This window comes from Cebidichthys violaceus, unplaced genomic scaffold (assembly GCF_023349555.1).
Source record: "Cebidichthys violaceus isolate CVI_PGR_0920_01 unplaced genomic scaffold, fCebVio1.0.p SCAF_22, whole genome shotgun sequence".
Classification (NCBI taxonomy): domain Eukaryota; kingdom Metazoa; phylum Chordata; class Actinopteri; order Perciformes; family Stichaeidae; genus Cebidichthys; species Cebidichthys violaceus.
Window position 1 is genome coordinate 6,670,853 of NW_027176395.1, and position 12,119 is coordinate 6,682,971.

At 42.0% G+C, this 12,119-nt stretch overlaps 1 protein-coding gene across 2 annotated transcripts in view; it reads right to left on the reverse strand.

The window, feature by feature from the left end:
• Window positions 1–1,010: 1,010 nt before the first annotated feature.
• The window catches only part of LOC137877916 (leucine-rich repeat and fibronectin type-III domain-containing protein 2), a 133,257-nt gene continuing 122,148 nt past the window's right edge, over window positions 1,011–12,119 (reverse strand). For both annotated transcript variants that reach the window (XM_068718101.1, XM_068718100.1), the window contains 2 exons: window positions 9,082–10,478; window positions 1,011–3,706 (listed from right to left, as the gene is read on the reverse strand). In XM_068718101.1, the coding sequence (XP_068574202.1) occupies window positions 2,716–3,706; window positions 9,082–10,457 (2,367 nt within the window). In that variant the 5' untranslated portion in view covers window positions 10,458–10,478 and the 3' untranslated portion in view covers window positions 1,011–2,715. The remainder of the gene's footprint in view (window positions 3,707–9,081; window positions 10,479–12,119) is intronic.

Sequence of the window (12,119 nt, forward strand, 5' to 3'; positions counted from 1 at the left end):
AGTTGTTGATTCCCTAGAAAATCATGCAAAACTATGCATGTTTCTGAATGCCTCCATCCCTCCATTGTAAGAGTGGGCGATGGGGATGAAATCCTGTGAATAAAATCTTATTAAAAGATTCTATCAAAAGACCAAAACCAACAATGTGTAAGTCCATCTCGCACTAATTTCTGACCTTTCTACCCTGTTTGTGGCACTCCACAAGGCCACGAATTTATAATATATTTACAAAAATAAAAAAACAGCTTGGAACTGTAGCTTTTAAAATTTAGCCTCAAACAGGCGTGAATAGAGCATTTGTTGAGGACTATTTTCAGTGGCGGATTAACACAAAACCATCTGAGAATCCGTCATTGGAATCTGTTTGGAAAAGAGCAGGCACTTTAAAAAATTACTTGGCAGGTGATTGGATGAACTCTCTGTCAATCAAATTTGGTGAAGAGCGAAAACATCTTTCTAGCGAGAAAAGCCTTCAGTGTTGTTCTTTTCTCTTCTGTCAATAAAGAAAAACTCTTTAATTCTGATATAATTTATGCTATTGCAGCATCTTATGCTGGGCTTTGTTGTTTGGAACAAACAGTCGACTCACAGCGTCGTCACACACACCTAATCACCCTTAGTAGCTCCTAACAGTATATGGTGAAATCTCTGACACTTGACAAATATTGTCTCATGGTATCTATTATCATATTTGCACATCCAACCCCCACAGCAGAAGTAGACATCTCATAGAAGGATAACCTGAGCAAATAAACCAAGATTATCTACATGGATAGATACCACTCGAGGTAAAATATGTATTTTCTGTAACTTTGGTGAACTGACCCTTTAAAAACAGCCATGTGTTTTACATGTAGTATCGTGTAAAATCCCATCTCAGTGAGCCAACTAACAATAACCAAGTTGGTACACCACAGTAAAGCACCTTCTCACTGTTTGCTTCACATGAAAATAAAAGCACTACTGCACGATTCCCCCCCCCCCCCCCCCCCTTTACATTCTCACCCAGTTATTGTACAAAAAAATGCCAATATACAGAACGGTACACCTAGGGATGAAAACGATTAGAGAAAAAAAAAGAAAAAGAAACAATGACCACCCCACATCTTGAAAATGCAGCAGTGACCCACAAGATTTTGAGAAAGGCATCCAAATGTGTCGAGATGTCTAAGTTGATCGTAGGCAGTAACCAGAATAGTCACTATTTCAAAATATCTTACTGCAATGTACAGCTCTGTATGAGGGTCAATGAAAAATAAATGGTTCCTTTGATGAATCACTTCAAATGATACATAAACCAACAAAGGTTCTCTATCATGCAATCTGGTGAAATGGATTTCCAGAGAGTTTTTAGCTGTTTGGCCATTAAAAAGTTAGCTTTCTCCCATTTTCTCAACTTAACGTTCTCTCCTGAGCAGCATAATGACCTTTATCAAGCTAATAAAAGTCAATTTGGACTCATACCGCTGTTTAACCTGGGTAAATGAGTAATTGTCATACTCTCGTGTTTGTGTTACCTAAAGAGAATTAGAGCCGAATAATACATCCTGCTGTGGGGATAAGCAAATGATTAAGTGGGCTTGATTAATTTCAAAGGATATTCCCGTCTGGCGACTGTAATATGTGCTGATAGCATCTGAAACCGTATCCCGAGGCGAACACTCGGTTTACATCAATGGCCTTTGAGCCTACAGGGACCACTGTCAACAGCATTGGCCGATTGGGAGCGTATCAAAGCATTTCAAAACAACATTTTTCTAACAGCAGGAATTGAACCTGAGCTGGGAACATTACTCAATTTGATTGGCTGGAGACTAAATCATCCTTTGAAGCATTTGCAAACAAGTAAATAACTTTGTGTTTTGAACTGTTTTGTGATCCTCTTGTGCATTTGGGTTCGGTTGTATTTCCATTTGCTTTCATATTTAAATAACCTCATGTGATATATAACCTGAGGTAGAAATACAAGACTGGCTTACTGTGGTTGAGTGTTACTGAAATTTAGTCTATAAGACCATAGTGTTTGAGAAAAAAAAAGATTGGAATTTGAGTACCATTGAGTGATGTGAAATGGCTGTATGTTAAAGGGGTGGTTACTGTTTGTGTATATTATAAACTCACTGAAGAGCTGTGCCTACTGATGAATCAACTCAAATAATAAATAGTCAAAATGATAAAAAAAAAACCAGATGAAAATAAAAATGACTTTTCTTTTAATGTTCTATATTCGCTCATCTGGTCTTTCTCTCTACTGCTGCAGTAGTCCCATTACATGCTGAGGGTCCAAGACAATATGATGCCCATCCAGTTCACCACGGCTGAGGCGAATCCTCTTCATTTAGTTCTTTTGACAAAGATGCAGTAAATCCACTTTGAATTTCTCATCTTTTTTTACCCCTCTTTCCTTCTGAGACAATCTCACGCGCTTGTTGACGGGAAAAGATTCCCTCCGCACAATCCAAGGTTCGGTGTTGGTTTTGAGATGGGAAAAATATTTCAAATACAGTCAGACACTGTCAGAGATTTGAGATCATGGCCAGGAATCAATTCATTTGAGTGTCTTTTTCTCACATAATTACTTAGACAGTATTCACATGGATGAACTTCATGCAATACCCAAAGGCAGATTCCTTCTGGAACACCCTGCCTCTACACTCGTGTTCCTTCAGCTCCTGTTATAGATCTGTTAGCCATGAACCTCATAGTTAAACCCATTCAAACTGTGCTTTCCATCACCCACTCAGAGCTCTCAAAAGTGGGCTTTTCGTCCTCGCTGTCGTCGTACTGCAGCAGCATGCCGTTAACGGAAAGACTGCGTTTAGTCCAGATGTTGCTGATCCTGCGAGGGTAGGTGCTGCGACACTGCGCAGCCCCCACATGACCCATGTCGAACGAGTGACTCCTCTTGGGTTTACCTTCCTGGGGCATCCCTAATAGACGTCCCAGCATGGTAGTGGACTCGGCTCTCCCGAGCAGGGGTTCTTTATCGGATGGGGGAACCACAGCCACCGTCATCACAGCATTGGAAGTGGTAGGGGGGCCGGAAGCACCATGGTGGTCTCTCCCTACCCCTCGCAGCTCCAATGATGTGAAGGCCCCTAAAAGGTGGTCCAGGTTTGGCCGTGCTTTGGCGCCGTGCCTGTGCCTCCTGAACTTGCTGCTGGGCAGGGTGCTGCATTCACTGCCCTGCAAACTGTAGCGGTCGGCAGCCCCCCTTCCTGTTTGGCTGTCTAATGAGTTAGAGGAGGATGAGGATGAGGACAGACTGCTCTGGAGGGATCCACACTTGAACTCTACCATTTCCTCACGCATAACCACCACTGTGGACTTGACCTGTGGCGGCGCACCATTAAACCTGTTCAACCCTCCGTTGGTTTGCGAGTACGTGTTGCTCACAGTGGGTAATTTATTAGTCTGTATGCCACTTGTCACCTTGTACCGCACCATGAGGATGATGATGAACACCAGCAGCGTGGCCACAATGATGCCACCGATGACCAGGATCATGGTGCCACCCAGGAAGCCACTGTGGAGGGACTGGCACTGCGGGTAGTCCTCCCCAGTGATGAACTGGACACAACCAACGATGTTGGTTGCAGTGAGGGTGGTGGCGGTGTCATCCCAGATGGCCAAGACACACAGATCATACTGCATCCCTGGGACAAGATTTGTCACTACGAAGGCTCTGTTAGTCATGGGAATCATCCTGACAAGAGACAGAAAGATACAGCATTAGAAATAAAGACCTCTGGCGATGGCAGTTCTAGACAAATTAGCTACAAGCCTACATTTAGTGTGTTTTAATCAAACTCTCATGTGGTTCAACCACTGGTGCGGTTTGTTTGGGCAGTTGTGAACACAGTTATCGTATTCTGGTGCGGACCAAAGTAACCGGTCCGAGACCACCTCTCGCAAGCAGGTCCTAAGCAAACCCTAGTGCGGTTTGATTGCAGTGAGAACATAATCCAATCCAATTGCAGGAAGTATACAGGAAATGCAGGGTGCCAGGGCAGGCCTTCTGTTGAGATGGACACAGGTTAACAACAGGTTAACATGGGACATCTCGGCCGAAGAGAGGATATGCTAAATTGTCTACAAGGACAGTGACTATTATCAAGTAATTGTAGGCATAGTACATCAGTGTTGAATCAAAGTGAACATAGCGAACTTCAACAGTCATATTTCAAAGTCTGCAATTCCCTGCATAGAATTGACAGCTCTGAGGATGAATAAGATGAATTCAATCCTTTGTACACTCCCCTCAGCAAATACGTTGTTTTTTTTATTTGGTCCACTTTCATTTATGCACTGTGAAGCCGAACCAGACTAAATGGATAAACTCAAAGTATTAATTTCACTCTGATTCGGATTATCCAAACAAACTATGACTTGTGAAAGTGCCCAAAGAACGTTTGTGTTAAAAGCAACATTGGCAGATCAAATAAATTGCCAAAATGAAGCATGCTAAGTAGCTATTTATATGCACAGAGTAATTCAGAAAGATGACTTCATTGGTCCCAGCATATCCCATTTGACATGCATGAAGCAATAGCAATGACATAAGTATTCAATGGATACTTTTTGAATATTGTCGGGACTGAATGTCATTTTCTTGTAACTGCCATTTAACAAGCATTCAGTAGTTAGTCTGTTATTATTCCAGATGTTTAAATATGCCTCACTGCTTTTGAGTGAAATAAAAGTCAAACTGCAATGGCTTAATTATCTAAGATGTATTGCCAATCAATGAAATGCTGATGTGTCGTGTGCAGTGATAGAAGCTTTCGTCAAACAAACTCATCAGTCTATAAAGACTGCCATTACAGTTTGAAACGTTTCACAGGTGCATTTGTAAATGCTGTGCTTTGAGGGAATTCAATCACCATACTGCAAGCAGTCTGTTAAGTGCAATTGACTCTACTGACCACATCTCGTTAAATCAGAATGAAACATCATTAAAATATCTGCAACCGTTTGCACAGCCCATTGATCTAGGAATTGCATACATATTGGACACATTTGATGATTACGTTTTTTATTCATCGCCAACAGGAGTCAACGTGGTGGATCTGTGTTCGTCCTGGAGCAAGTCAGACTTATGTTCTTTCACAGACCTACGACCAGTAGACGATTTGGGGAGAGGTTTCCATCCCCTTGTCAGCAAAATGACGAAAATACATGCCCCTTGTTAACCCGACATTCCCACTCTCCATCCCCTACTAGGAAAAAAGAGTGGAGTGGCAGAGGGGTTGTTTAGTTGAATATGTGTGGACTGGTCTGCCTGGTGCAAGTTAGAATCTATGGCCTATCCATCTGAAATATCACGAGACAAACTGTGCTGTGTGCTGATAAATCCATGGCTCTGAACGTGGTGCTGAAGCAGCAGACGGATTTGTAATTGCAACATTTTCTCAGGAAAAAATTTACAAATCGCCTCACCTTCCCTAAACTTCTCTAACCTAGCCTTAATCTATACTTCTGCGGCTACACGCATAGCCTCCTTAGTTACGCTACAGGTTACACCATAGCTGACGAACGCCTCCTCAAAAAAAAGCAAGTTCTCGTTGGGCTACGGCAGCTAGCCACAAGGGGATCCAAAGAATTGCGACTTGTCAGCATGGGCTGTTAAAGTTTACTCCTAGAAGTGTTCTAATGCCGGTGGAGATTATTGAGAGTGAAGATTCAGGAAGATGAAGAAAGTCTCTGGGGTATCTTCTCTTTTTCAGTACCACATGTACAGTATAGCAAAGACATTATGTTGCAGGCGTTTTGTTCACAGCAATAACCGCTCTGTACAAATGAATGCATGTAAACACAGCAATTGCAAGGCGATCGCTCTGTATCTCAAAGCAAATGGAAGAATATATGCAGTTATGTGGGCAATATAATTAAATGATACGGCCTGATTATGTGTCTGGCGTTCTGTTGGTGATAACAGGTGAAATGCAGCGCTCACTTTCAAAACATCCAACCAAAGTGCTTTACTTGCCTCACCCTAATCAAAGCTAAGCTACAGCTTATTTTTAATAAGCTGTACATAATTATTGTTTTTTTCCTCCATTACCATACTGTAGTTGCCATGCACAGATCTTTTCAAAATGTTAGGGTTGAACGTGTTCTGTTTTTTTTTTAATGTACATGCTGCAAACTTGACCTAACCTTCTGTAGAAAAGAGCCTCAGCCTAGTAGTGATGCGGGTTGTTTTTTTAAAAACATTTTAATACAAATATGCGTTAATCAACCACCCACACCTGAAGAGGGAGCCAAACCCGACCCAACTTGCAAACTGCCAACTTTATACGTTAAATTAGCACAATTGACTGAGGTCTAAGAGCAGATAAGATACAAGTGGCCTCTATCGTTGTGTAAGTGGGTGTGTTTGCTTAACATGGCACCCATGTTAACAGGTAATAGTAGCCACACTGCCTGTGTGGGCAGCGCGGCTCAGGTGCGGCTCGGCTGCGTCTCAGATGCGACTCTTCTAGAGATTCAACATGCCGCCTATTTTTTCCATGTGCAATGAGCAGTTCACAGGAAAAATAACAATTATCTTTTTACAGTATTTTGACATCATACCACCAACATTACTACAGTTTCCATGTCTATATCTGAAGAATACGACGAGAATGTAAGAATTCTAAAAATTCTAACTCAACACTTTTCTGTTTCAAAACGAAGGCCCTCTAGCATGTCTCTGTGGGCAGAATAGCTTCATTTGTTGAGGCTTTCATTCTGAAATATTTACCGAAAAAATGCCGTGGCAAGTTTGTCTTTATAAATTAATAGAGAACCGGGTTTCAAATGTGGATTGTTTTTATTACTCACAAATGAGCACACGCTTCTCAACTTTTTTTTTTCTCTCTAAAATAAACATAAATGACATTAATAATGAAATCAAATGAAACATTCTGGCCATTATGAAACGCAAACTGTATGTAGAAAGAAGGGCTGGCAGCCGCTAACCCTTTTTATGTGGAGCTGTTCAGCGAGGCAGACTGCATACGCTGCTCATTGTCACTTTTTGTTGCGACACTTAAACCTGCAATATTTCCTAGAAAGCTCACGCAAACGCGCTGGTCAACCGGTGTGACGACACACCCGAGCGTCACTACAGCCAACAATGACGCTAAGTCTTGTCTTGTGGCATAAGAAGTAATTCCATTAATATCTACTTTCATATGATAAATAGTGTTGAAATAAATTGGACATGGTGGGTGGTATGAGTGAAGGGGTACCTGAGCTCACTTGAGGGTACATCTGATAACTGTAACTAAGAGTCTATAAGGGCCATTGTCTACCCAGAATCTATCCATAACGCTCTGAATCGCCCAGACGATAGTGGGGCTGCGGTCCATTATTCACCCTTAATTGCATTCTTCCATAAATAGGAAGAGGTTGCGTTGGCTTACATGTTTGCGAGAACTCAGGCAATAATTCTCCTCCCCCTCTTGCTATGATTGATTTTTAATCATGCCATTGCTTGAGTGCGGGCAGTGCCTTGGGAAACTGTGTCAGCCAACTAGAGGAGCGCAGTAGGTGTGCACGTGTGAGCAATGAAGTCATGGTAATATTAATTCAAAAACAGTAGTTGGCTTCTCTGTGCACGTTATCATTCCCGCAGCTCCTAATTCGTCTCCTGACATGCAAAAGGGACTGCGCAGCCATTATTATATATAACACATACATCTATTGCTTTTGATTGTTTTTCTACTGTACATGAATTAAAAAGCATCAAATCACATAATTTGGAAGTTTGAAGTAATGATTCTCGACTAACAACAACATCAGGAATGCCATTAAAATAACCACTAATAATTATGCTCCTGCAAATCAATGGATGGGGGGGGGGGGGGGGGGGGTTATGAAGCACACATTAGTGTTAGATTGGCAATTCTGTAGACATTAGATACAATTCATGAGAGGCATTTGCAAGAATTAAGAAATGCAGATGACTCATCCGACGTTTCCATAACCGGGAAAAGAAAAGGTACTGAATTTTCATATTGTTGTCTTTTTTCTGGCATGACAATCTACCACAGCGAGCCGTGTGCAAGCAAGGAAATCAGATAAACACCTTTATTATTGATTGCATTCACAGTGTTTGAACAAAGCAATATCTTTCTTCAATATTGCGTGCGGCTCTAATCTCATATTCCCAGCTAATAACCAGACTTCTCTTTTTCTGTCAATTATCTTTCATTAAACCGCTCTTGCTGGAATGCACAATACAGGTAAATTGTGTAGGTTTTTGGATGAGGTGTTGCTGAAGGGATTCGCCAGCAATTGTCAGTGTTGGAGGAAGCATGAAGCGAACACAGGAAAACAGGTTACTTTACCAATTTCTACGCTATTCTGATGCCGTAAATACCATTTTAAGCATGTTAAGAGTATAGTTATGGTCAAATACGGGGAAATATCTAAGAGCTGTATGATGTAATACATTGAATCTTATAGATTCGCAAGACTCATAGAATGCATTTATTTGTTTGCAAAGCCCTTTGGCCTTTTTTAATGTCTTCCCCAGGTTGATATAATGTTAAACGCTGAGGCTCTATTCTATATTTCCAGCTCAATTATCTTGGTCGAATGCAACTACTTTCACTGTCTCATTTGACATAGGAAATTGATTTCACAGAGCCCAAAGATCTCCAGCTGCAGTCTCCAAGCTTACACTTTATGGACTTGAGCAGCTTAGGAAGGATATATTAAAATGAGGGTCTATAATCCTTTTTCTTTTTGGATTTCTAATTAATGGCTCAGGGCAAGGATTTCACTTTGGGTTTCACTGTTCTTAAAAAATGTGCACTCGCTGTTCATTCTTTTGGTGAAAGCTATTGTCGATTTAAAAAGGTAAAAAGGAAAATCTCAAGGATTAAGAAAAATGAATGTTCATCTCTGAGTAACTCTTCAGAGGAAATGACTGTCTCAAGTACTTACCCAGCAAACAATTAGAAATTGACCGAAGAAGCTGAGCAGTTAGTCTTCTGAAGTGAAATATTACCTCAGACTTAATTTACCACTTTGACCAAAAAGGTCTCAGCTCATACTTGGATGTAATCAAGCTGCATTAATCATTCTTACCTGTAAATGAGGACTTCATCCTCCGAACAGTTGTACTGAAGCTGATACATTTTGACCTTTGGAGTTGATTTGCTAACAGTCCACTTGACCAGAGCAGAGACGGCAGTCACTTCTGATGCAGACACAACCTTCTCTGGTAGAGGTTTAGGCTCCCCTTTGCTGATCTTAGTGGAGCTAGTTATGTCCGAAAGCCCCGACTTGGACTGCGTGGTGCGGTTTGTACCATTACTCAGGTGGGGGAGTTGAATGATTGACAGCTCAATGGAGGCTGTAGATTCCCCAGCAGCATTGGCAGCTATGCAAGTAAAGGTCCCGTAATCCTTGGATGTGGTGATTGTGATATCCAAGGTGCCATTTTCATATACCGTTGCTCTGGAGGAGTTGCTGATCAAACGGTCATCAGGTGCAACCCAATGCACAGTTGGCATTGGATCCCCGACTGCTTTGCAGCGCAGGCTTGCTGTTTGGCCTTCCAGCACGAGTAACTTGTGTGTATGTTGTGTGATCAGAGGGGGCTCGCAAACAAACTCCTCCTCACGGACAGACCAAAAGTAGCGGCCCTTTAGACTAGCAGGAGAGGCGCAGGTTTCCATATCATCCTCACGCTCAAGCCTTCGAAGCCAAAGCACCTCACAGTTGCAGTGCAATGGGTTTCCACCAAAGCTTAGAGAGAGCAGAGGTGCATAAGGAGTGCTCAGCACTGCATTGCTCTGGGAGCGCGCAAATATCGGGTCTGGAGGGAGCTTCTGGAGACGGTTGGACGTGAGGTCCAAGCGGGCCAGTTTATCCAGATCTGTAAAAGTCCCCTCGGAAATGAAGTAGATGAGGTTATGATCCAGACTCATCTGATGGAGGTTGACCATCTTGCGGATGGCTTCCCAAGGCACACTGCGCAAGTTGTTGTACGACAAATCCAGATCCTCCAGTGTCACTAATGAGTCGTCAAAGGCTGTGTTGGAGATCCTACTCAGCTGATTGTTGTTGAGGATCAGGTGTTGTAGGTTGACCAGCCCTCGGAGGTCATCCGGTCCCAGCTGAGTCAACCGGTTACTGTCGAGATGCAGGGATCTCAGGGTCTCCAGGTCGAGGAAAGAGAAAGGCTGGATGGCGCTGATGGTGTTGCGGGACAAGGTGAGATCAACCAGACCTGACATGTTGGCAAAGTCCTGAGTTGTGACCTTGAGGATGAAGTTGCCGCCCAGCCGGAGCTCCACAGTTCGCCGGTCGATGTCCAGTGGGACAAAGAGCAGGCCTTTGGAGGGGCACAGAGTCCCCAGAGACTCAGAGAGGTTCTGGCAGACACAGTATTTGGGACATGCATGGACCATCGTAACTGCGGTTCCCAGAAGCAGGAGACTGATGACCACTTTGTCCATGTTAGTTCATACAAAGGGGACCTGCAGAAACAAAAGAAAACAAGGGTTAGTTTGAGATAATGATCTCTGATTTTGGTCAGACAACATTTGATTGCGCAACAAAAACAGTAAAGATATTTGGATACATCCCCCGAACAATCTTTAGTACCATACAGAATTTAATCTGGTCCACCCTGTATTGTACCCTAAACCAATTAACTCTTTCAAAATGAGAGCAATCCAAGTTAGTGGCCACAATAGCCTCTGAACAACACTCTTTTGCTCTCCACACGCACTGTTTAGCTGCATTTAACCAATGTCTGTTCAAACATGATTGGTCAATACTAACTGAACTACAAATTGATATCAAAATCTTGCAAAATGTTGCAGAATCTGTTGTATAGAGATTATCTCCTGATGAATGGTTATCTAATATACATCCAAGGATTTCTCTACTATTGTTGTGTCGGTAATCATGATTTCAAAGCCATCCAACTTACACAAATTGCACATAGATCTGAACAAAAATAGACTGTGTCTCTTAACCTGCTATCAACCACAGTAAACTCTGAGCTTCAGGTTTTTATCCCACTGTTGTCATTGTGCGACATACGTAAGGATGATGTGTGATGATTTTAGTGTTTGACGCCTAAATGCAATAATTACAACATTGACATTTCAAACATTAGAACAACATAATCTTCCCATCCAGAGATAGTGTGTGTGTGTGTGTGTGTGTCTGTGTGTGGAGGACACTCTATTAGCACAGGTCAGATAAAATTCCATCGTGGTCCTTGGACCGTGGCGGCGTACTTGATGAGCTGGTCTGATTATCATCCTTGCGGATTTTTTCACATTAATATTCTCCATTATAACATTGATATGCATGTATTTTGCAATGCAAAGAAGGTGTGAGAAATCACACGAGGATCCTCTGAATGAAGATTAAACAGCTAAGGAGCTATTTTTAATGACGCACACACTTATAAGCTGTCATTACAGATACAGCGTGCTGCCTTGCATGTGGTGGAAACTAGATCAAGAGGGGCACATGCATATGCAGTAAGCAATATATGTTGTCCTCCTTTGGAAAGATGCATCATCTTGGAAATGTAAATGTGAAAACAGTGTAGGATTATAGTTCTGGTCCGTATGTTTACTATTAGCGTCTTCTTCTTTCTGTATTGTTTTTATTGATTTGTCTTATTTGTTCACTTTCCCCATTGTGTTGATACCGTTTTGGCAAAAGATAAGTTGCTGGTGTTAAGACTCATGAGACTTGACTGACAAAAACGGCACACTTCTATGAAAGTCTTAACAGAACCTCACACCTGGCTGACTCCTCCGAGCGGATGGCCACACTTGGCGTCATCCAACGAGCTTTTAATTCCCCCAGACATTTGTATCATTAATTCCTAATAAACCTAAAACCTAAAAATCTATTTCAATCTATCTATTTCAATTTCATTTATTAATAGCGTGGTTCTCAGTAGAACCATAGGGAGGGACTATATGTCTGTGCCATCATTCGTAATTATTCATAAGTGTGAGAGTTGCTGGTAGCAGCACGAGGACCCCTTATCTATCTAACTACCTTCTAACACCCCTTCACGTGTACACTCCACTTTTCAATAACTCCTAATTACAAGAAGAAATATGTATAAATAACCCCTCTCCTTCTTG